The 26,678-nt window shown below is 42.3% G+C and overlaps 2 protein-coding genes across 5 annotated transcripts in view; both read left to right on the top strand.

The window, feature by feature from the left end:
• Nucleotides 1-11,192, top strand: part of aldh1a3 (aldehyde dehydrogenase 1 family, member A3) — a 153,080-nt gene extending 141,888 nt beyond the window's left edge. For 2 of the 3 annotated variants that reach the window (XM_048563154.2, XM_048563155.2), the window contains one exon: nt 9,269-11,192. In XM_048563154.2, the coding sequence (XP_048419111.1) occupies nt 9,269-9,341 (73 nt within the window). In that variant the 3' untranslated portion in view covers nt 9,342-11,192. The remainder of the gene's footprint in view (nt 1-9,268) is intronic. The other variant, XM_048563153.2, reaches the window with a different exon arrangement.
• Nucleotides 11,193-18,581: 7,389 nt separating this feature from the next.
• lrrk1 (leucine-rich repeat kinase 1) overlaps nt 18,582-26,678 on the top strand; it is a 201,959-nt gene continuing 193,862 nt past the window's right edge. The window contains exon 1 of one of the 2 annotated variants that reach the window (XM_048563008.2): nt 18,582-18,681. The gene's annotated coding sequence lies outside the window, so the exon portion shown is untranslated. The remainder of the gene's footprint in view (nt 18,682-26,678) is intronic. The other variant, XM_059639335.1, reaches the window with a different exon arrangement.

The raw sequence follows: 26,678 nt of genomic DNA, 5'->3' as shown, positions 1-26,678 counted from the left end.
TCTTTAAAGAAAGGGGAGCAACATGTTCTACAGCGGAAGCATTCAGTACAGTTGCAGGCATGTCATGGCCCATAACCTTTGCAGTATCTAGTGCCTCCTCAATATCATACGATGTGAATCTAACTGGCTGAAGATTTGCCTCTGTGAAGATGGGAATCTCGAGGGGAAGTCAAGATGGTTCATTTGCTCAACACTTCTTGCTAAAGATTGCTGCCAATGTTTCAGACTTATGCACAAATATTATAGGCAGCCCCCATCAATAAGAATGGGGATATAGATAAATGTGAAGTGCTGCATTTTTGTACAACAAATGAGGGCAGGATTTACACACATAATTGTTAAATCCTGGGGTGTGTTACCGAACAAAGAGACCTTGGGTGCAGTTTCATAGTTTCTTGGAAGTGGAATCACAGGTACGCACGGTAATGAAAAAGGCATTTGGCATGCTTGCCTTTATTGGTCAGTGCACTGAGTATAAGAGTTGGGTGGTCATGTTGCAGTTGTACAGGACAGTGGTTAGGCTACTTTTGCAATACTGCATTCAATTCTGGTCTCCCTGCAATAGAATGTCGTGAAACTTGAAAGGTTTCAGAAAAAATTTACAAAAATGTTTCCAAGGTTGGACAGTTTGAGCTATAAGGAGAGGCTGAATAGGCTGGGGCTATTTTCCCTGGAACATTGGAGGCTGAGGGCTGATGTTATAGAAATTTGTGAAATCATGAGGGGCATGGATAGAGTGAATAGTCAAGGTATTTTACCCATCGTAGGGGAGCTCAAAACTAGAAAACATGTTTAAGATGAGAGGGGAAAGATTTAAAAGGGAACTAAGGGTCAACATTTTCATGTAAAGGGTGGTGTATGTATGGAATGTGCTGCCGGAGGAAGGAATGGAGGATGGTACAATTACAACATTTAAAAGGCATCTGAATGGGTACATAAGTGAGAAAGATTTAGAGGGATATGGGCCAAGTGCTGGGAAGTGGGACTGGATTAATTTAGAATGTCTGATCATCATGGACGAGTTGGACCAAAGGGTCTGTTTGCGTGCTGTACATCTCTATGAGTCTATTTGTGCAGTGTCCTCCTCCAGTTGTTTAATTGCCTACCACCTTTCACAAATTGATGCGGCAGGACTGCAGAGCTCAGATCTGATCTGTCTGTTGTGGAATTGTATCAGAGATGATGGGAACTGCAGATGTTGGAGAATCCAAGATAATAAAGTATGAAGCTGGATGAACACAGCAGGCCAAGCAGCATCTCAGGAGCACAAAAGCTGACGTTTCGGGCCTAGACCCCTTAGCTTTGTCCGTCATTTGCTGCTTGGCATCCAAGTTCATAGAATCATATTATCCCTACAGTGTAGGAAAAGGCTATTTGGCCCAACAAGTTCACTCCAACACTCCATAGAGCATTCCACCCAGACCCATCCCCCTACCTTGTAACCCTGCATTTCCTATGGCTAACACACCCAATCTACATCCCTGAATACTACAGGCAATTTAGCATGGCTAATCCACCTAACCTGCACATTTTTGGACTTTGGGAGGAAACTGGAGCACCCAGCGGAGAATGTACACCCAGTGGAGAATGTGCAACCTCCGTACAGACAGTGGAATCAAACCTGGGTCTCTGGCACTGTGAGACAGCAGTGCTAAACACTGACCCACTGTGTTGCCATATTATGTTTCATAACTTCAACAGGTTGACATCAAATTTTGGGTATGTCTGGTGCGAATCATGGCATGCCCTCTATTATTGTCCAGAGGTTCATCTGCTAGCTTGTTGGTGATTGTTAGTGGAGGATCATGAGGTTGCAGATTGTGTTAGTGTGCAATTCTGATGGCACACAGAGCCTCATGGATACACAGTCTTGAGTTGCTAGATCCATTCTAATTTAGCACTGTAATAATCCCAATGTTTATATATTCTCACAATGTTTGTGTATCCTGTGAAGACAGGACTTTGTCTCCATAAAGACTGCAGTGGTCACTCTTGCCGATACTATCATGGGCAGATATACCTGTGGCAGGCAGATTGGTGAAGATGACGCTGAGTATGTTTTTCCCTCTTGTTGATTCCCTCATCATCTGTTACAGATTCCATGTAATAATAATGTCTTTTAGGGCTTGACAACTTGATCAGTAGTGTTGCTGGCGAGTCACTATTGGTGGTGAAAAATGAAATCCACCATCAGAGTATATTCAGTCATAGATCCAGAAAGTCATACAGCATGGAAATAGACCCTTTGGTCCAATCAGTCCATGTTGACCGTGTTTTCAAACTAAACTGGTTCCACCTGCCTGTGCTTGGCTCATATCCCTCTAAACCCTTCCTATTCATGAACTTATCCAAATGTCATTTATACATTGTAACCATATCTACGTCTGCCACTTCCTCTGGCAGTTCATTCCACACACAAATCACTCTCTCTATAAAAAGTTGCCCCTATGCCCTTTTTAAATCTTTCTTTTCTCATCTTAAAAATATGACCCCTAGTTTTAAATGGCCCCACCCTAGGGAAAAGACCTTTGTCATTCACCTTATCTATGCTCCTCATGATGTTATAAACCTCAATAAAGGCACCTCTTAACCTACTATGCTCCAGTGAAAAAAAGTTCCAGTCTACTTTTATATCTCAAACCCTCCACTGTCAGCAACATCCAGTCATGATCTTATTGGATGGACGAGCAGGCTCAAAGGGATGAATGGCCTTCTCTTGTTTCTAATTTGTATGATTATCACAGGGGACAAATTGGCAGGAATGTCTTTACCTCAATAAGGTATATAACCCTGCAGCATTAGCCCTTAAATGACACGGATATCTTTCTACGGTCTCATGAAAATGCCAACATTGCAAATTCTTAAAATCATACCACAGAACTGGAAATGCAACTTTGTGTCAGGAATTTGTACTAGAGAATTTATTAGTAGAATAGTTCTTATTTTTAGCAATTTTATTTTCACAGTTGCTAAATAAAATATTTACATTATTAGTCTGTAAATTAAGAGTCTTGAATGTTGGGAATGAGACAAAAATAGTTAAAATGAGCCAAGACACTTAAATGGCTGCCAACAGCAGTTGAATTGTAAGTTGTCAATCTTTCAGGAATAGAACATAGAACAATACATCGCAGAACAGGCCCTTCGGCCCTCGATGTTCTGCCGACCTGTGAACTAATCTAAGCCCCTCCCCCTACACTATCCCATTATCATCCATATTCAAAGGAATATCTAATTACTGAGGCTACCATATCCAGAAAAGACTGTCCAGAAAGGAATTGCTTAGACATTAAACTTCATCATCTACAATGTGCGTTCACAGTGAAACCTTCAAAATGTTTGGGGACTGGACATCTTGTCTGCTCTTTATGCTGGATCAGAAACTTAAATCTGAAACTCAAAATGCAAACAGAAAGAATAGCCATAACCCTAATCTCTCCTCTCATCCCTTTTCTGTTATCAATGGATGTCAAGGGAAGTCTGACAAGGGACTATGAAAATTGCTAATAAAAAGGCCATGTCCAGTTACACCACATGCATGTCCATTATGTTGTGATAAATTCAAGCATATGCCTTGGCTTTAAATTTGCTGGGGCCATGGAGGGGAGAACAGGGTGCCTGTGAAGGGTGGTGAAAGAGGGAATTGTTGACGGGTGTTGGCTGTTGGGAAAAGCGTCTGTGGAAAGAGATGGGTGGGATGGTTGTCTCCTCTCTCACACAACCACAATTCCCTACCACTTGCCTGCCCCATTGCCAACTTCACACTACCCCATCCTCACTTTCCCTCTTGTCCTCACTCATACCTACCCCCCACTGAACTGTTTCAGTAGTGTCTTTTTCTGTGCAAATCCAGTTCCTTTGTGCATAAATCTGGATACTACATCATGTGGTGCTTCTGGAATCACGCGTATGTGTGTTTCTGAATTGGCAGTTGTCATCACCTGTTTCCAAAACTAATTCCTGCTTCCATTGGTCTGTGACTTCCACATGCTGCAGTTTCTACATGTTCAGTACATTCTTGGAGTCCAGTTCCTGCTCTTGCTCAGCACAGTTCACACTGTTTGACCACTTTACCCATACTTCTTAGACTTGTTCAAGTTATTCAAGTCCACAAGTTCATGTTGCAATTGCCTTCCCTATTACTTGCTGAATGCATATGCTTGCCTTTTGTGATTTATGCACAAGAACTTCCACATCAATCTATGTGTGTCTTTTTCCATTTAAATACTATTCACCTCCCCATTCTTCCTGCTAACATGTATGACCTCACACATTATATTCTACATTTCCATTTACTTGTCTATATCCTTTTGCAGACTCTGTGTCATCCTCACACACCCTTTTGATGTGTTATCTGAAAACTTGGCCATAGTACATTCACTGTCCTCATCTAAGTCATTAACATGTATTGTAAATAACTGGGACCCCATCAATGATCACTGGCCCCTACTAGTCACAGGTTATTATCCTGAAAATGCCACCACTTATCCCAACTCTCCATCATCTATTATTTAGCTTATCATCCCACTATATTGCTGGACAGGAAGGTTTTTTTTTCCCCTGGTTGGGGAGTCTAGAACCAGAGGGCAGAGTCTCAAGCTATTTGGTAGGACTGAGATGAGGTAAAGTTTCTTCACTTAAAGGGTGGTGAACCTGTGGAATTTTCTAATACAAAAGTCTTTAGAGCATAAGTCACTGAACATATTCAAGACAAATAGAGGGATTTTTAAAAAATATTAAAGGCACCAAGGTGTATGGTGAGAAAGCAGGAATTTTGCATTCAGGCAGAGGATGAGCCATGATCATACTGAATGATGAGACAGATTTGAAAAGCTGAATGGCTTTCTCATGTTCCTAGATTCTATGTTTCTACATTTAATATACTACCCCTAACACCACAGGAACTTATTTTGTTAAGTAGATTCATGTATGATATTTTCAAATGCCTTCAAGAAATCCAAATATTTTACATCCATTGCATACCCTTTATCTAAAGAAGTTGTAAGGTATGAAATTCACTGCATGATTATGTAATGTATTTCTAAATGCTCTGCTATTTCATCCTTCATAATATGCACTTAGCATTTTCCCAGAAATAGATGATAAGTTAACTGGCCTCCGGTTGACCATTTCCCTTCTTGAATAAAGGTGTCACATTGGCAGCTCTCCATACTTATGTTATTTTTCCAGAATCTAAACGTTCTTGGAAGATTACTACTAGTGCATCAACTATCTCTAGATGCTTCCTTAAATATTCTAGGGTGCATCCCATCACATCTAAGAGATTTATTGGTCTTTAGTCCCTTTAATTTCTGTACTTATTTCTCCTGTAATGATAGTTATCATATTTATTTATTCTCCTCATAATGCCCCTTGAATATTTAGTATTTTTTGAATGCTATTAATGTCTTAGTGTATAGAACAATGCAAATATTTACTCAACTCCTCTGCCATTTCTTCGTTCCCCTTTATTGTTTCCCCAGCCTATTCTGCACTCTTGCTCACTATTTTGAACATCTGTTAGAGGAAGTACTGATTTATCAGCTATGGGGAGAGGGGGAAAGCAGTGTGTGAAAATCATCCTTGCCATTGTTTAACCTGAAGCCATGACGCTTACTGGATTCTGGGGTCGGTGTTGAGGACTCCCAAGGCAACTCCCTCCAAACTGTATATCCCTGCTGCTGTCACCTTTGCTGGGTCTGTCCTGCTGGCAAGACGGCATAAATCCAGGATAGTGATTATGGTGCCTGAGAAATAGTAATTGTCATGGAATCATACATAACAGATAATGTCCAGCTGTTGCTTCACTAGTCTGTTAGACAGCACTTCTGATTTCAACATCAGTCCCCAAAAATTTGTAAGGAGGACTTTGCAGGGTCGACACATCTAAGTTGGCCATTGTCATTGATGGTGTCTGGTCAATGTCAGGTGGTCATTGGATTTCATTCGTTTTTTGAGGCTTTCTGGTGGCTAACACATTTGAGTGGCTCATTAGATCAATACAGAGGGCAGTTAAGAGTCAATTATATTTCACCGGGTCTGGTGTCTCATGTAGGCCAGGCCAGGCCAGGACAGCAGTTTTTCTTGCCTGAAGAACATTAGTGAAGCAGATGGTTTTTTACAACAATGTAGGTAGTCACAGACTTTTAATTCCACTCTCTTATTGAATTCAAATTCCCCAATCTGCTGCTGTGGCTTTCAATCCAGGGTCCCCAGAACATAACCTGGGTTACTCAACCCGAAACATTAACACTGATTTTTCTCCACAGATGCTGCCAGGCCTGCTGAGCTTTTCCACCAATTTCTGTCTTGAGCAACTGCAGTTCTTTCAGTTTAAATTCCACACTTATGCTGACAACTTTCAGGTCTACCAGCCCACCATATCTCTCAATTCAGCCACTGGTCACTAATGTATATGCTGTGTGTTAGACAATCAGAATTATCTAGGCAGAATGTTTTTTCACCGGAATTGAGAAGATGGAAGCCACTGTTTTTAGTCCCTGCCACAAACTCCAATCCCCTCCCCGGGATTAAATCTATATCCTGCTACAATTGTACATCGTAACATAGCCAGACTCTTCACCCATCTCAGTTCATCTGCTGTTGAAACTTGCATGTACACTTTTATTATCTGAGGACCTGATGATTTGAATGGACTCTTGACCAGCCTCCCATTTTCCACCTTTCATAACATTAAGCCCATTCAAGTCTCTGTGGCCCATATAAGGCCTGGAGTTTGTAGTAGGAATGACAGCGAGACTGTCAGCATTCAATACTGTTAAATCGCTAAAGCTGACAGTAACTTCCATAGTCTTCACATGTGTCATTACACAGCACAATCCAGAGTGTTGGCTGTCTGTAATTCCAGGTTACTACAGAGGAAAGCTGCTCCTCCTTCCCCCAGGACTATTCAATGGGAAAGCTTTTGAGAACTTCTGTTCATTCTGTAACAACGCTCAAGAAAGTTACACCTTATTGGATGAAGTGTTCTGGGTTTTTAGTAGCAAGTAAACTTTTAATTATAGAATCGTTTCAGCAAGGAGACCATTCAGCCCATCAAAATATTGCTAAACACTCTCATTGGCCCTGAAAGAATCATTTTATATGTGTGGAATACAAGTTTTTCTATTATGATAAAAAAAATCCATAGATATAAATTTTTGCAGAGTGTGAATGGTATTTCAGTTTCTACCCTAATCCAATCCAGATAACTCAAGCATGTATTTTGTTTTCTGATTAAATTTAGTTTACATTAGAAGTGAATATATTCAGTGGGTTTCATTTTCTAGATTATTTTCCTATCTGTCTATGAGGATAATTCAATGTTATTAGTTATTCATGCTGCTTGATGATATCAAAATAGCAGATGCCTGGAGATCCGCTGGACTTGACACCAGATTCAAGTTGACATTGAGAAAGGAGAAATCTGCACCTTAGAGATTTGAAAAAGAGGCAGAAGACAACTTGGCTCAAACAGCCATACAGTCTTACAGCCACAGAGCATGGAAACAGACCCTCAGTCCAACCGGTCCATGCCGAACATGTTCTCAAACTATCCTAGTCCCACCTGCCTGCATTAGCCCATATCCCTCCAAACCTTTCCCATTCATGAACTTATCCAAGTAACTTGTAAATATTGCAGCTGTACCTGCATCCACCACTCTCTCTGGTAGTTCATTCCACACATGAACCACTCTCTGTGTAAAGAAGTTGCCCTTCAAGTCCTTTGTAAATCTTCCCCCTCTCTCACCTTAAAAATATACCCCCCCCAGTTTTGAACTCCCCCGTCTTAAGGAAATGACCTTGTCATTCACCCTATCTATGCCCCTCATGATTTTACAAACCTCAGTAAGGTCACTCCTCAATCGCCTATACTCCAGTGGAAAAAAACAAGCCATTCCAGTCTATTTTTATGTCTCAAACTCTCCAGTAGTTGAATCCCAGACCCCAGTGAAGCAAAAACAGAAAATGTTGAAGAACTCAGCAGGTCTGGCAGCATTTACGGAGAGAGAAAAGTTAATGCTTCAGGTCACATACCTTTTAGCTTAGAGGAAAGGTTGTTAGTTTCAATTGTTAGCTGTCTGCCTCACCTACTGAGTACTTCCAACATTTCTTAGTTTTAATTCAGATATTCAGCATCCACAGTACGTCACTTTCCCAATTGAAGTATTAAGGTTATAACATTGGGACCAAAAGTATTGCTGCTAGAACTCACTTTATTAATGAAGTCATGGCATTTGCTGTCCCTTACTACCCAGTCACAATGATAATCTGGACACAAAGTTTGTTGTGGGAGAAAAGAACCCCATCAATTTATTTGACTTTTTTAGTTGAATTTGAGTTATAACTTTGTCAGCAGATTTTGTTCAGTGACATGGAAAACAACGCAGTTGGAGATTCTGTACAATATCCTCAGCCTCATTCAGATGTCCTGCAGTGATTGTGGTTGATTTATTTAAAGCAGGCCAGCCACTGGCCCTGTCTTGTTGCTAAAATTATTAAATTCAATACTTGTAGCTTTCCTGGAATGGGACAGTGTCTGCTGTCCCTCCCAGTTGGTTCACTGCTTCTATCAGTTGTTCACAGGCTAAATCAGCTTTTCAGAATGTTTTTAATTATCACAAACCAAAAAAATCAGTAAAGCCTGGTCATTAGAGTGATGTTTGTGCAAACATTTAGTTTTTACATCAGCTTCCTGTTACTGCTGGTTGACGGTTGTTAGGCAGTCTAATGTTTCCTGGTGCTATAACGCTCTGATGTAAACACTGGCCTCAGTAATATCCACTCCGAACAGGATACATGCAAGCAATGCTTTAGCAACCATTTACACCAGTTAACAGCTGAGTATCTGGTAGACAGATCAGTGTAGCTTTACACCAAAGCCTTAGTTTCTCACGGTGGTTGAAATAAAGTGGTATTCTCCTAGGATAGGGACAGGACCCTCTTTTCACCTTTACAGTGACTTGAGCACTGTTCTAGGTGGAGGGACAAGCTGGGAATGGGATATTGTTCAATTGTACAATATAAATGTGTCAACCTCACTTAAATCAGACCAGTGAACTGATAGCACATTTCTGTCTACAGGAACAACAGCTTCATTAAGGAAACTGTAAAAACAAATTGGAGGTTATTCCTTTAGTGCATGGGGTGAGGATTTGGGATTTGCAGGTCACCTCCTTGCAAATGTCCAAAAGGTCTTCACTGGGAGGGTTTAAATTGATATCTGTGGATTGATGGTTCACACTGATCCTTGTGTTGTCTCTCACAGAGGTGAATATGGACTGAGGGAATACACAGAAGTGAAAACTGTCACCATCAAAATCACACAGAAAGACCATTAAAATGATGAAAAAGACCAAGTGACATGGTAGAAGAAGCAGTCTGGAGAAGAGCTGAATCATAAGGACATGGACATTGACAAAATTGAATTTTCTAACTAGACAAAGCTCTTAAATTCTTAAGAAATAATTTCTGACTTTGCACAAATTAAATATTTTGTATTTGTTATAACTTAGAATTTGTAGATTCAATCTAATAAAAAGTATACTGTCATTGTGACTGCAGGAACCTCCCTTTATATCCACATGCAGGTGCAGGTGAAAGGTTATACTAGCATGGTTAGTAAACTCAACAACATTTACTGGATAACTTTACAGATTCACAGTCTCAGCAAAGACTTTCACTCAGTAGGAGAGTATTGTCTGGACACAAACTCCCTAACCATGAACAGTAATTCGATAGGTGGATAATCAACAGTCATCATTTTAATGCGAAAAACATCTCAAAACGCTTCACAAATGGAAAATATGAAATCAGTTATTGATAGTTATAACGGGGAGGCAATGGACTTGTGGTATTATCCTAGACTACTGACCCTGAGACCCGAGACTTGGGTTCGAGTTCCACCATGGCAGATGACAGGATTTGAATTCAATTAATGTGCAGCACAGTGGCTCAGTGGTTAGCACAGCTGCCTCACAGAGCCAAGGATCCAGGTTCAATTCCACTCTTGAGCAACTGTCTGTATGGAGTTTGCCGATTCTCCCCATGTCTGTGTGGGTTTCCTCTGGATGGGTCCAGCTTCCTCCCACAGTCCAAAGAGTGCAGGTCAGGTGGGTTGGCTATGCTAAATTGCCCATAGCATCCAGGGTTGTGCAATCTAGATGGATTAAACATGAAAAATGCAGGGATAGGGTAGGGGATGAAGCTGGGTGGGATGCTCTTTGGAGGATCGGTGTGGACTCGATGGTCTGAATGGCCTGCTTCCACGCTATAGAAATTCTATAAAAATCTGGGACTAAGTGTCTAACGATAATAATAACTGATGTCAATTGTCATGGAAAGCCCATCTGGTCCTTTAGGGAAGAAAACTGCCATCCTTATCTGTTCTGACCTCCGTGTGACTCCAGATTCACAGCAATATTTCTGGCTCTCAGCTGCTCTCTGGGCAACTGGGTATGGACAATGAATGCTGAGCTAGCCAGTCATGCCTGCATCCTGTGAATTAAAAACGAAAAAAAAATCCAAATTCATCTTGGGAATGTTCAATGAAAATGCTGCATTCTATAAAATTTTCATTTGTATATAAACCTTAAATTTAGGCACATTCACCTCTAACCTCCCACATCTGTCAATTTTGGAGATTTACTCATTAATGACGCTATAATTTGGATTCAGAGTCAGTGTGGAAGTCTCGAGTTGGGAACTGTGAACATCCATTCCCTTCAATTACTGAAAATACTTTTTGAATCAACACAATTTTATCAAGTAAATGTCATGCATGTCTGTAAGGGTTTAGCTGATGATTTTACGCCTTTTGATGAATTACTGGAAGTCCATTATAATGTAACATTTTGTTATAAATTATTGTTTGGATTAAGAGAACCGTCTCTGTATTTTGAACATTAAACTAATTTTCCATTGTAACATTTATACGGTGTGGGGAGCTCTCAGTGTACCTGGAAAGAATATTAGAGATCAGAGAAGAGAAGTCAGTCTGTTAGCATTCTTTCTTCCAGGCTGAATGCAGAATCTATCATCGGCAATTCAGCAGCTGTTCAAAGGGTCTGTTTCATGAAGTTGTTGCCAATTTAATTCTTTAATTTAATCTAAACAAATGTATTTTTAATGTGCTCCAGCATGCATTGTACTTCAGTTCTTTCATTAAAAGCCCATTTGCTGTCCACATGGACAGTCATCACATGGACGTATAGCTTGTCATCGGTATATTTGTTGAACTGAGTTTTCCAAGTCATTAATGAATAAACACTGTATGACAGAGGATAGATGATTAACACTAAAACGACACTTGTGGCACAGTGGTACTGTCCGTTCCACTGGAACAGAAGGCCAGGGTCCAAGTCCTGCCTGCTCCAGAGGTGTGTCATAACATTTTGAAACAGGTCGATTCAAAGAATATAACACTGAAAGGACGCTTGTGGCACAGTGATAGTGTCCATACCTCTAAGCCAGGAGGTCCTAGTTACAGTCCCACCTTCTCCAGAGTGTGTCGTAACTCTGAGCAGGGTATTGAGTGCAAGAGTTGGCAGGTCATGTTACAGTTGTATAAGACTTTGGTTCAGCCACATTCAGAGTACTGCATATAGTTCTGGTCACCACATTACCAAAAGGATGTGGATGCTTTGGAGAGGGTGCAGAGGAGGTTCACCAGGATGTTGTCTGGTATGGAGTGTGCTAGCTATGAAGAGAGGTTGAGTAGGTTAGGATTATTTACATTAGAAAGACGAAGGTTGAGGGGGAACCTAATTGAGGTCTACAAAATCACGTGAGGTACAGACAGGGTGGTTAGCAAGAAGCTTTTTTTCCAGAGTGGGGACTCAGTTACTAGGGGTCATGATTTCAAGGTGAGAGGGGAAATGTTTAAGGGAGATAGACGTGGAAAGTTCTTTACACAGAGGGTGATGGGAACACGTTGCCAGCGGAGGTGGTACAGCAGGCATGATAGCGTCATTTAAGATGTATCTAGATAGATACATGAATGGGCAGGGAGCAGAGGGATACACATCCTTGGAAAATAGGCGACAGGTTTAGATAGAGGATCTGGATCAGCACAGGCTTGGAGGGCCAAGGGCCTGTTCCTGTGCTGTAATTTTCTTTATTCTTTTTCTTTGTTCTTTGAACAAATTGTTTGGAAAATATCTAACAGAGAAAACAGATCATTTAGAATGAAAAAAGATTGATTAGAGAAACAAAGATCAAGGATCAACCCAGTAACCACCTTCTCTCTATGTGTTAGTGAACCCCACACTATGACCTTAATCTCATACATACCTTTCTGACCCTTCAATCCTCTTGAATGAATATATCTTTTAACCAAATCTGTTTTCTATCTGCCTCAATCCTATTCAACTGCCTTCTCACTATATCATTCACTTCTTCACTACCATTCACAGGAACATTTCTAATATCTCATGACTCCATTGGCGTTACTCCCCTCAGTGCTTTCTCAACTGGTTTATTTCATATTGTGATTAGCTGAGAGTGAAGTAGTTTCATTTTGCCTGTAGTTTTACCTTTATCTCTGTCCAGCTTTTTCAAATTGGAAACACAGTCTCATCTGTTTTCCAAGCAGTGTGCACCCACAAACCATAATTTGCATAGATTATGATTCCCCTAATGAACAAGATTGAATATGTAAAGTATTGTGTAGAAGCCACATGTTTAAGATCAATTTTTAAGCAAAACGTTTGAATGAAATTTTTGTTGGGTTGATATCAGAGACTGAGTCACATCTGGGTCAACAATCATAGAATCCCTATAGGTTGGAAGCAGGTTCTTCAGCCCAACAAGTCCATACTGACTCTCAGAGCACCACACCCAGATCCATCCCGCTATACCCCACCTAATCTACATATCCCTGAATACTATGGGCAATTTAGCATGGCCAATCCACCTAGCCTGCACATCTTTGGACTGTGGGAGGAAACCGGAGCACCCGGAGGAAACCCAAGCAGATACAGGGATAATGGGCAACCTCCACACAGACAATCGCCTGAGGGTGGCATTGAACCCGGGTGCCTGGCGCTGTGAGGCAGCAATACTAACCATTGAGCCTTGTGCCGCCCCACACTGTTCAACATTTTGAAAAATAGTGTGAAAGAATTGATCTCTACTATTTAACAGTCTCACAATGACATCACCTGGAAACTGGAGGAGAGGCACCTCATATTCCACCTTGGAAGCCTACAACCCAATGGTCTCAATGTGGACTTTACCAGTTTAAAAATCTCATCACCCCCAGCCTCATCCCATGACCAACCCTCCCTCTCATCCCTGCCTCCTTGACCTGATACTACCTGTTCATCTTCTCTCCTCCCACCTCACTGACCAATCCCCACCTCTGCCTACCTGCACTCACCTATCCCCACCCCATCTACCTTCCCCAGCCCTACTCCTCCTCTCTATTTATTTCAGAGTTCTCTTCCCCTCCCCCATTTCTGCAGAAGGGTCCCAACCCAAAATGTTAACTTTCCTGCTCCTTTGATACTGCCTGGCCTGCTGTACTCCTCCAGCTCCACACTGTGTTATCTCTGACTCTAGCATCAACAGTTCTTACTATCTCAACTATTTAACATTGGTTTATAAAACCAATATTCCTGATAAAAGTTCACCTAATTAGTACTCATTTACAGCATGATTTATCTAACAGTACACGCATAAAAACAATGCAAAATATATGATACACATGTCAGTGATAGCCTGTAAGCACAACTACCATATTTTACTGGGAATAATACACATTTTACATGAAAATCCTTTTAAATCACTCTGATTATCATCTCAATCACAGAGCATCTAGTTACTCATTTCCCAGATCAGATAATGTCTGACAATGACTATAGGTAATCCTCAATTGATTTCAGGATCCATATACTCTGTGGGGAGTAACCCTTATCATATTACCACCCCACTGTCTCACTCAGGTAGTCTAGCAGAATATGTGGCATGCACTATCAACAATCATTAAGCATCAAGCAACAAAGCATGACTTTCATATTGCATTGCCGATATTTGATGAAACATCAATTGTGAAGGGATTTCCATCCACAGTGCAGAGTGTGCTCATAAAGCCTACACTCAGCAACCTATTGTCTAACCATTCTGAAACACAGGACATTCTTCTTCAAAATGAGAGGAGAATGAAAGTGCTACACAACGACCGAGCAAGTAGAGAATTAACAAGACCGTGCACTGGAAGAGAAAGTGAATTAGAAATACAAATCCAAATACTTGGATATAGGCAAAACTTTCTAATATGTACAAACAGGTCAGATCATATAAAGTCATTTACTGATCATGGTGCTATATTGTGAAGGAACAGAAGTCAGCTCAGGCCAATGTACAAATCACTGACCATAGTTGAAGAGAACGAGGAAGAACACTCTGATGATAATATGTAGAATGATAGCAATGAACAGCAAGACAACCAAGTTTTCAAAAATGTCTAACAGAAAACAACAAGTATGTCTCCAGTTGCAGACACGATCACCAGATCAGGACTAGTTATCAAACCTCAAAAGCATTACATTGCTTTCTGAAATGTTAGTCTTGCAAACTCTGTTTTACATTGTCTATATGATTATTCAATTAACAACACATAGATCATAGATCATAGATTCCCTACAGTGTGGAAACGGGCCCTTCGGCCCAATAAGTCCACACCGAGCCCCACAGCATCTCACCCAGATCCACCCCACATAACCCACCTAATCTACACATCCCTGAACATGACGGATGGAATCAAACCTGGTTCCTTTGCACTGTGAGGTTGCAGTTCTAAACACTGCGACACCATGCCGTCCCATTAATTGATGAAAACAACTGTCGCCAGGCAAAAGCAAGCTCAACATTCAGCAGACTCATCCATAGAAATCCATAGAAACCCTAACCCTATCGCAGCCTCTCTGATGAAGGGTCTAGGCCCGAAGCGTCAGCTTTTGTGCTCCTGAGATGCTGCTTGGCCTGCTGTGTTCATCCAGCCTCACATTTTATTATCATAGAAATCATGGAGTTGGTTTTGAAACATATATCAAAATTTACCAGGCAGCAGTCATCACATGCTCATGTAAAACCATGTTCATCTATTTGATTTTGCTTTGTCTTAGGAAAAGGGCGGTGTTGTGTTACATACCAGAATCAGCATGTCAGCATTTTTTTTAGATTAATTCCCTACAGTGTGGAAACAGGCCTTTCGGCCCAACAAGTCCACACTGCCACTTGAAGCATCCCACCGAGGCCCATCTCCCTATAACCCACACACCCCTGAACACTACGGACAATTTAGCATGGCTGAGCCACCTAGCCTGCACATCAGTGAACTGTGGAAGGAAACTGGGGCACCCGGAGGAAACCCACGCAGACACAGGGAGAATGTGCAAACTCCACACAGACAGTCATGCGAGGTGGGAATCAAACCCGCGTCCCTGGTGCTGTGAGGCTGCAGTGCTAACCACTGAGCCACCGTGCCGCCCTAAAACATGACTTCCTGAGGCTGAGCACTAACCGGACCAGGAAATATAGGCTGCCTCCAGACTTGAACTCGGATCGCAGTGTTCAGAAACCCACGTGCTCACCATTACACCATGGCAGCCGGAGCGTGTTTTTAAGAGATTTGCTAATGATATCATCACTGTTTCATTGCATATGACAAGAGTACAAATGTCTCATCCTCCATCTACCTTGGATCACTTGAAGCATGACGCTCCACTAGAAGCATGCTCCTCTGATGTAACCTAATAGCTTAATATTAGCACTGACACATATATGCCTGAGAAATGTAATATTTATACCTAATAGTTATAATAAACATCTGCTAGATTCTTCAATACTATGTTTCAGTTAAAATACCGTGCTGACAAACTAGGCATTAGACAAACTAACGCCACATCAGTTGCAATGAGTTGGCACTATATTGGCATAGGGGCTACAAAGTGTGTGGACTGAGTACAGCAGCATTGAGGCTTTCAAGTATCATGAGTGCATTTATGGGCACAGGTAGGAATGGAGAGTAAGTGGAGCTCTGGGGTTAGGTTCAGTGATGAATTTAGGAACACGGTTTGGCATGGATGGGGACGGGTCTACGAGGGGCATGAGGGCTGTTTTATGATATTTTTAAACTTCAACAAATTGCTAAACTCAGAGGATCCTGCCAACTCCACACTTACCGGCCTCTGTGTTTGTCATGCAGCCCATCTTGCATAACACCTGCAAGCCCCAAAATGAAAATCCCGGCTGCCTCCTGGAAATTGTCCTGATTCTAAGCTCTTGACCTAATAGTGAAACTTCAGACTCAGGTCTACATTCTACTGGAGAAAATTCTCCTGAACACGAGTGGAATTCTCTTTCCCCTCTTTGCCCTCTACACTGCTACTAGCCAGTCTATATTTGTACAATTAAAGCCCTCTACTCTCTAAAATTTCTTTGGGAATTTGTTTTGCTGCAACTTTCCCGTTAGTTGGTAGTCAGAAGAACTACCAAAGCAAAGTAATCGCACAGTTTTTTTGTTCCTTAACTCTAACCAAATTGATTCTGTCCTTGACCCCTTTGGGACATTCTCATTTTCCAGCACTGAAATGCTCTTCTTGATTAATACCAACAGACCTTCCCTTTTCACAGTTTCCTCTCTTTCATGATCAGCTTGTATTCAGGAATATTAAACACCCAGTCTGGATGTTCCTTAAGACAGGTCTCTGCATATGTCCATAATACCAAACTTCCACATGACAATCTGTGCCTATCAACCTATTTACTACACTCTATGCGTTCCCATACATGCTTACTGACCTTGACTTAAACTATATTACTTTCTTCTTTATTCTCAACTCACCTGATAATTTACTCTTTCCCAGAATTTGTGCACCTTGATAGTCTTCTGTGATATCAGTTCCTGGTTCCCACACTCTCTTCATCCACTTTTTTTTCTTTGTCTTATTCCTTTCTTCCTCTTCTTTTCTCAGTTTTTAGTTTTAGCTCAAACTTACCTGATAAAGAGAGCTCTTCAGTAGGAAGGCATTTTCAATAAGCTCCAGAGCGGAGGCAGCATCTTCAGAGGCAAACTTCAGGTAAGTTTGAGCTAAAACTAAAAACTGAGAGAAGAAGAGGAAGAAAGGAATAAGACAAAGAAAAAAAGTGGATGAAGAGAGTGTGGGAACCAGGAACTAATATCACAGAAGACTATCAAGGTGTCTACAGAGTCGGCCAGCCTATGAAGCCTGCAGTGGGCCCCTGGGGGGGTGGGGGGGTGGCAGCACGGCACAGGCTGGTGTAGTACGGAGTGAGACTTTGGCAGCGGCATGGCATGTGCTGGGAAACCTGGAGCATGACTTGGGTGGCGGTAAGGCATGGCAGGGAAGCCCAGAGTGGGATTTTGAAAGCGGCATGCTATGGACTGGTGAAGCAGAGAAGGAAAAGTTGGGCTCTCTTTAAGTTATCTTTCTTCACTTTTTATTTCAAATGAATGTGAATGGTGTCTATGCATGGCAAAGGTACACACTTTTCACTGTATTTTATACTGAATACATGTGACAATAAATGATTTGCTTCAATTCACTTCAGATCAAAGGAGGCAGACCCTGACAGGGGCCAAGGGCAAACAGTGGAAGGAACGTGCAAAGATTTAAGTGTCTCAGCCATCCATTCACCAGCTTCAGCAAACAGCACTGTCCCAACTACAAAAGGCTTTGTGGATCCAGCACTGGACTTTTTACTTACTTCAGGACCCACAACACCAGAACAGAAGATCATGTCCAGAGTGTGTCTTGATGGACAGAATCCATGTTGTGGCAGAGGGAAGAGCTGTCATTCTCGATTCTGAAGGACTGCCTGAGGAGAAGGATATGAAATTGACTGAGAAAAGGTTCTAGTTTGACCTTGTTGGCTGGAAACAAATGCTGAAGAAAAAGTGAATCTTTAAAGCCAAGTGGAAGTCATCTCCTGACAAATTGTTTTTCAAAAAGATGTGCTTGTCCAAAGGAATTGTTTGGGATGCTAGGGAAAGGTAATGTTGCTTTTTGATGGTTCAAGAGATTAAGGTCATTAACAGTCCCATTGAGCTCACCTGAGGGAGCTGGGAATCCCATTTTCCCAAAGCACTTTCCTTGGGATTCCTTTTTCAGCTGGTTTGAGGTGATAGACCTGGCACTGTCTATGGGCACTGTGTAGATCTGCTCGTTCCAATGTCAAATGCTGCTAGTGAGAATTACAGCACCAGGGGCAGCTCTTTGAGGAATTTGACAGTCATTCCATTACAGGAAAGGTGATGACAGAGGTGAGATGTCGATGGTGGACAATGTCAACGGATGGTAGAATCAGGAGGTGAGTCTGTAAGAGACGGATTTGAGTCTCTGCAGGCAATGAAACTGAGAAAGGTTGAAGATGGAGAGGAAGAGAGGAGAGAAGCTAATGAGTGAGGGGGTAAATTGGTGGAAGGTGGAGACTGGAAGAGGGGAGAGTCGGAGGAGGGGTGTGGGGACGCTGAGGGAGGGAGATAGGCGAAGGCAGAGGGAGGTGGGACTGAACCTGACGCTGACTCCTCCCTGGGCACTGTCCTGAACTCGTGTCTCCACCCACATCCTCTTTCTCACTTCCTCATTGCGATCTGTGACTCAAAAGAAAGTGGACCGTCGGTAGGTTCCCGGTCTGGCCGTGTCTCCGGCTCCGCAGGTAAGGGGAGCCGCAGCTTAATGTTGGGTTTCTGACAGTGCTTGATTCGGACTAAGCTCTGCTTTGTAAAGACCCCCGTTGTTAGCAGTTTGCCTGAGGAGCAGGTTGTTTCACGTTGACTCACAGGCTGTAAACCTGCGGTTAAAGTTTTGGGAAAGATTGCTCAATGCACAACGTTTCAAAACATTGTGTAGTACCCGACAAATAGGTGCTAATTTCAAATTTTAGGATAACCAGGAGATCAATACGTTACCAGAAAATTCATTTTAATTTTCACGCCAGTTGTTTATGTTTTATATAATTCATTCACGGAGCGTGGGCGTCACTGGCTATACCAGTATTTATTACCTATGCCTAATTGCCTAGAGGGCAGTTAAGAGTCAATACTAGGGAGATAGCAAGAACTGCAGATGCCGGAATCACACTGCGGTGTGGTGGTGGAGGAACCCGGCAGACCAGGCAGCATCGGAGCAGTAGGGAAGTTGACGTTTCAGGTCAGGACCCTGGATCTGGAGTCACATGTAGGCCAGACCTGGTGGTCTAAATTCAGACTATTCTCCAGTTCTTGCTTGAAATGATTAGCAGTAATAGCTTATGGGGTTGGTTAATACTCTTGTTATTTATAATTTCTTCATAGTGATTTGGGGGTTAGATCACAGGTCAATCCGGTGTTTGGCTATAAGATGTAGGGGCAAAATTAGGCCACCTGGCCCCATAAATCAGCTCCACCAGTTGATCATGTTTCTCAAATCCATTCTTCAGCCTTCTCCCTGTAATCTTTGGTCCCCTTTACAGATCAAGAACTAAGTCTGACTTAAATACAACAGTACATATTGGAAGTATAGGACAAGTTGAATCTGACCACAGATAGTGATCAAGTCTGTTTTCACCAACATCCATATATCCACACATCTCAGCTGGGTACTCGAGTTTACTCCCTCAGTCCAAAGATGTGCAGGCTAAGTGGATTGGCCGTGCTAAATTGCCCATAGTGTTCAAGGATGTGTAGATTAGGTGGGTTTGGGGAATGAGTCTGGGTGGGATTCTCTGAGGGTCATTGTGGACTTGTTAGGCCACTGTAGAAATTCTATGGATCAGCAACATGAACTAAGCGTAGGTGTTCGACAAAGCTTTGTGGAACATCTAGGCTTGGTTCATGACAAATGACTGCACCTCCCAGTCGCTAACCGCTTCAACTCCCCTTCCCATTCCTTGGACGACATGTCCATCTGGGCCGCCTCCAGTACCACAACGATGCCCCCGAAGGCTGCAGGAATTGCACCTCATATTTAGTCTGGGAACCCTGCGGCTCAATGGAGTCAATGTGGACTTCGCGAGCTTCAACATCTCCCTTCCCCTGACCTCATTCCAAAACCAGCTCAGCTCATGTCTGCCTCATTGACTTGTCTGTCTTTTCTCCCACCTATTTGCTCCTTCCATCTCACTGATCAACCCTCATCCCTGCCTCCTTGACCTGTTTGTGCTCCCTCAACTGAGCAATCCCCATCCCAAATCCCTACGTACACTCAACTTTACTGGCTCAGTCCCTGCTGCCTCGACCTGTCTGTCTTCTCTCCACCTATCTGCTCCTTTATCCAACTTCCATCATCGCCTCCCCACCTCTCGTTCTTTTTTCATTGTCCCCTATCCCTCCCCCATTTCTGAAGAAGGGTTCAGACCCAAAATGTCAGCTTTCTTGCTCCTCTGATGTTGCCTGGCCTGTTGTGTTCATCCAGCTCTACACCTTGTTATCTTTAACTAGCAACTGTTTTTATTACTTGAGAGGATTGTGGCTCTAAACTGCCCACACTTCTGGAGCTGTGAACCTTATCTCTAGCACAAATGGGACATGTCAGATTAATTATAGCCTCATAAATCTTCATCAAGATAAGAATGGGGAAAAGTAGAGTGGCTAGAAGCAGCTAAATAATAGTCTTAATCTTAGTGACAGAGAAGTTGCTGAACTCTTGGACTTACTGGAGGGAATTTAAGGAGCTCAGAATGGAGTTGAGGAGATAGTAATGCAGAAAAGGAGTAGGGTTAATTTTGTTCTCCATAATGGTACTGGTTAATAAGTGAATGGCCACACAGGGATTGATGTGGCCCAGCTAGATCTGATGATGAATTGCTAAACTAGTTCTGTGTTGGACCTATTCAAGTCTGTGTCCTTTCTGATTGTGTGAATAAAGATGGGACAATATTAGAAAATACTAATAAAGAATTTTTTTTACAACTGGAATTGCTGCTAAATAGGGAGATAGCGAAGTAACTAAGCACTTGGACAGTAGTGGAAATATCCTGGTGAATAGGCCGCTTAAGGGTTTGAAAAAGTTGCTTCCACGGTGAATGCAGAAGGATGTTGCTTGAGAAAGTGGAAGTGGAGCATGGGTTGCACGAGAAAGTGAACAGAAATTCTCACTAATGTTCTGTGGTCGAGACAACGAAACTGGAGAAGCTGGGAAGCTGGAAAGGACAAGGGAATGGCCATGACTCTGTGAAAGTTAGAGACAGAGGATGGCAGTGAGATCAAAGAGAAACGGCAATATTGTGGATTGAGGTCGAAATCCATACAGTCTGAATTGTGTCTTAGTATAGGGAACAAGGGGGAAAAAAAGATTGAAGGAATGTCTTTGAGAGAACCTTTGAGTGAATGGGAGAGTGTGAACATTTTGGAAGGGGTATGGTGGAAGTGTGAGGACCTCAAAGGAGGAGAAGGTGCCTTGAGCATTTAGTGGGAACAATCAAGGTACTTTGGAGTGCAGGTACATAGTTCCTTGCAGTTGGAGTTGCAGGGACACAAGATTGTGAAGAAGGCTTTTAGCATGCTTGCATTGAGTATAGAAATTGAGCTAACAAGGTGCGGAGCTGGATGAACGCAGCAGGCCAAGCAGCATCTTAGGACCAGGAAAGCTGACATTTCGGGCCTTCATCAGAAATGGGGGAGGGGAAGAGGGTTCTGAAATAAATAGGCAGAGAGGGGGAGGTGGATTGAAGATGGATAGAGGAGGAGTTGCAGTGGGAGAGAAATCCCCTGAGGTTTGTTCGGAGGGTGGAGGGTAACTTCTTCAGGTTAGGCATTCTTACAAGATGCTTCGCAGTGGGGTATTGTTACGGCTGTACGGAATATTGGTTAGGCCACTTTTGGAATACTGTGTTCAATTCAGGTCTCCCTGCTGCAGGTAAAATTTACAAGGATGTTGTTAGAGTTGGAGGGTTTGAGCTAAGGGAGAGGCTGAATAGGCTTGGACTATTTTCCCAGGAATGTCGGAGTCTGAGGGTGACCTTAGAGAAGTTTATAAAATTATGAGGGGCATGGATAGGGTAAACAGCCAAGGTCTTTACCCCAGGATAGGGGAGTCCAGAACTAGACAGCTTGGGTTTGAGGTGAGAGGACAAAGATTTAAATGAGACCCAAGCAGCAGCTTTTTTTCATGCAGAGGGTGGTGCATATATGGAATGAGCTGCCAGAGGAAGTAGTGGAGTTTAGTACAATTACATAATTTAAAAGGTATCTGGGATGTGTACATGAAAAAGAAGGGCTTGGTGATATTGAGCAAGTGCTGGAAAATGGGACTAGATTAATTCAGGATATCTGGTCGGCATGGACAAATGGGGGGAAAAAAGGGTCTGTTTCCAAATATCTCCGTGATTCTATGAATCTAACAGTCATTGCTCTTTGCCATGGTGGTTTGGGCAGCCTAGACTGAGGTTTCTGTAATGGGCATGGTATCTTCATCTGTGATCCAAGTTTTGGTCAAAACCAGATGTCAATGGCAGTCAGCCACAGGGATGGCAGGGATGACAATTACCTTGACCCTGAGCGATTGAGACATGCTGTGGAAATCTCAACTTGATGTGATGATCTGCTGGCAGAATTTCAAACAACTAGTTCTACCTGTCAATCTTTTCTTGATTTCTGTCTAACTGCTCCTCGCAGTAGAAAACTACTCCTCCTCTATCTCTCTTCCCTTTGTTTTTATTTATTTTCACTTTTACTTTATTCTTTGTTACTTTTTGTTTTAACATTTTTTCTATCTTCTTCCTTGTTGCTGGACTGGTTAGAGTCAGCAATTTCAGGGCAGATGAACATTCAGATAGGGAAGTAATGTCTGAATGTAAGGGGAGCTCGATAAAGACAGCAGTGTCTGTACAGGTGAAGGGGTACATTTAGAGATGGCAAATGTGAGGGATAGTTGGAGGTACATCAGGATTGTGGGTGGGATCTTGGGTGCTTAAACAAGTGTGTAAGTTGGAGGGGAAGAGGGAAACTTTGGGACAATAAAGTGGCACAGATTCAAAGAGAATTGTATTCCCCATGTCAGGAATCATGTCCTGATCCTGCTGAGAAAAGTGCTGGAGATATACTGCAGGTTTGGCAGCATCTGTGGAGAGAAAGAGAGAGAAAAACTGAGTTTATATTTTGAGTCAATGACCTTTTGTCAAAAGTGGAACATTTTTATAAAGGCAGAAGAGGCAGCTAGAAAGGACACTATAAAGAATGTCTGTGATTTGGGGAAAGAAAATAGAGATTAAATGTCAAAGGGAATGGTAGTTCAAAGAAGGGTGGGTAACTGAACAGGTGAAAAACCAATAGATGAGTCCAAAGGTGTAAATTGTAACAGCAGACTTATTGCCTGATTTTGACCTGCAAAGCAAGGAGAATTGTCAAACACAGTATTGTGTCTTGAAGATTACACGGTCCCTGCTCAAAAGATGTGATGCTGTGTTTCGAGCTTCCGTTGAGCTTTACTTAAACATGCAGGAGACAAGGTAGAGAAGTCAGCATGTGATGGGATGGAGAATTAAAATGACAGATTAATAGATTGACGCCAAACTTGCAGAATGAACAGAAGATTTCACCAAAGCAATCACTCAATCTGGGTCTGCTGATCCCAGTGTAAAGGAGACCATAACAGAAACAAACACAGTACACTAAATTGAAAGAGCTCCACATGAAGCATCATTTAACCTCCAAGGTATGTTTGGATTCCTGGATGTGGAAAGAGAAGAGGTAAAGAGCAGGATTTGCGTTTCTGGGAGTGGAGAGTGGGTGCTGGATGTCTTGGGTCCATCGTTACATGGAGGTGAAAATTGAAAAGAAATGCTGCCTTGCCATAATGAGTATATTCAGTCTGTAGTTTCTGTTTAAAAATCAAAGTTACACCTGCCACAGTAATAGCATTTCAGTTTGAGGAATGTATACTTTTAAGTTCTGCTCATTACACCATACGACATGGGGTGAATGGCATTCTATCGAGTCTGCTGCACCATTCAATGAGATTGTGGTTGATCTGATAATCCGCAACTCCACTTTCCTGCCTTATCCCCATAATCTTTGATTCTCTTACTGATTTAAAAGTCTTTCAATCCCAGCCTTAAATATACTTAATTCAATCTTAAGTGGGTGACTTATTCTGAGATAATGCTCTCTAGTCCTAAACTTTCCCAAAAGGTTAAACAACCTCTCAGTATGTACACTGTCAAGCGCCTTGAGAATCTTATATGTGTCAATATTGCTATCTCTCATTTTGCTAAACTATGGTAAGTATAGTCTCAATGTACATACTCAAATCCCTCCACTCCTGGAATCAGCCTAGTGAACCTTTCCCTGGATTGTCTCCAAAGCTACTATATGTTTCCTTACATAAGAAGTGCAAAACTGTTCACAATACTCTAGGTGTGATCTAACTAGTTAGTGCTCTCTGTGATTTTAACCAGCCTCCATTTTTATGCTCCATTTCCTTTGAAATGAAGGCTAGTTGCCTTCTCTATTTTCTGCTGAATTTGTATGACAGCATTTGTGGTTTTTGCATGAGGGTTCCTTAGTTTTTGTGCCGCAGTCTTTCTCCATTTAGATAACATTCAGTTCTTCTATTCTTTTCCAAAGTGCATAACTTGACATTTTCTCACATATTCCATCTGCCAAATTTTAATCCACTCACTTAAACTACCTATAATCCCACTGTAGACACTTGTGTTACTCTCACCTGTTGATCCAAATAATTAATATGAATTGTGAATAATTGTAGTCCGAGCACTGATTCCTATGCAACTTACTAATTATAGGTTGCCATCCTGAAAATGCACTCCTCCAACTCTGTCTTCTGTTAGTTTGCTAGTCCTCTCACTGTGCTAATGTACTACCCCAACACTGGATTTTTAACTGATTAAGTCACTTTACATGTGATATGTTATCAAAGGCTTTTTGGAAATGCAAATATATTACATAGCATAGAATCATACAATACAAAAAGGCCATTCAGCCCTTCGAGTCTGTACCACCAAAAATGTACTGTTATCTCCACTAGTCTCTCTTTCCCGCATTAGGCCTATAGCCTTGAATGTTATGACATTTCAAGTGCTCATCCAACCATCTTTTTAAAGGTTGCCAGGTTACATGTCTCAATTGTTCTCTCACACAATGCTTTCCAGACTACATCCACTTTCTGGGGTGAGAAGAAGTTTCTTCAAGTTCCCTTGAAACTTCCTGCCTTTCATTTTAAAAGTGTGTCCCCTCGCCCTTGATCTGTTGACTAAGGGGAATAGCTGCTTTCTATCCACCCTGCCCATGTTTCTCATCACCTAATTCACCTCAATCAGGTCCTCCCTCAAACTTCTCCACTCCAAATAAAAACAACCTGAGCTTATCCAGCATGCCTTCATAGCTGAAATGCTCCAGCCCAGGGCGATATCCTGGTGAATCTCATCTTCACACCCTCCAGTTCAGTTATATCCTTTCTATAGTTTGGTCACCAGAACTCCACTCAGTGCTCCAGCTGTGGCCTAACCAAATTTCTGTACAACTCCAACTCAATCTCCCTGCTTTAATAATCTATGCCTCAATGGATAGGGCGAACAACCAAGGTCTTTTGGGGAGTTGAAAACTAGAGGGCATGGGTTTAAGGTGAGAGGGGTAAGATTGAAAGAGAACTTGAGGGGTAAGATTTTCATGCAGAGGGAGGTGCATGTATGGAGCAAACTGCCAGAGGAAGTGGTGGAGGTGGATACACTTACAACATTTGAAACACTTCTGGATGGGTATCTGAATGGTAGAGTTTAGAGGGATATGGACCAAGTGCTAGCAAATGGGACTAGGTCAGGTGGGGATGTCTGGTCGGTGCAAACAAGTTGGACCACAGGGCCTGTTGCTGTGCTGTATGACTATGACCATAACTCTATATGACTGATAAAGGCAAGCTTCCCATAGGCTGCCTTAACTTCCCTATTAACTTGCCCTGCCACTTTCAAAGACCTATGGACAAGCACCTCAAGATCTCTCTGTTCCTCTGAGCTTCCTGGTGTCTTGCCATTCATTGAGTATTCCCCTATCTCGTTACTTCTTCCAAAGCACATGACCTCACACTCAGGGTTAAATTCCATCTGGCACTGATCTGCCCATCTAATCAACCTGTCCATATCTTCCTTTAATCTAAGACCTTTCTTTCTCCCAGTAAATCCCAGAACTAGTCTTTTTGTCATCTACAAATTTATTTATCATCTCCACACATTCTCATCAACATCATTCATGAAAACGCAAACAATCAGGGAACCCATTACTGATCTCTTTGGTATACCACTAGACACTGATCTTAAGACACACAAACAGGCTTCTAATACCACCCCGCCTCCCTAGCCTGTTCTTCCTCGCACCTATTCCCCCCCCTCCCACTTCAAGCTGCACCCCCATTTCCTTACTACTAACCTAATCCCGCTCCCTGGACTGACCTTTCCCTTCCCTACCTCCCCACCTACACTCACCTCTACTGGCTCCATGCCCGCCTCTTTAACTTATCTGTCTCCTCTCCAACTATCTTCTCCTCTATCCATCCAATCCGCCTCCCCCTCTCTCCCTATTTATTTTAGAACCCTCTCCCCCTCCCCCATTTCTGATGAAGGGTCTAAGCCCGAAATGTCAGCTTTTGTACTCCTAAGATGCTGCTTGGCCTGCTGTGTTCATCCAGCTCTACACTTTGTAATCTTGGATAGACTGGCTTTGT

The sequence above is a fragment of the Stegostoma tigrinum genome, chromosome 33 (genome assembly GCF_030684315.1).
Source record: "Stegostoma tigrinum isolate sSteTig4 chromosome 33, sSteTig4.hap1, whole genome shotgun sequence".
In the NCBI taxonomy this organism is placed as follows: Eukaryota; Metazoa; Chordata; class Chondrichthyes; order Orectolobiformes; family Stegostomatidae; genus Stegostoma; species Stegostoma tigrinum.
This window is presented reverse-complemented; position numbering and strand designations above follow the sequence as displayed.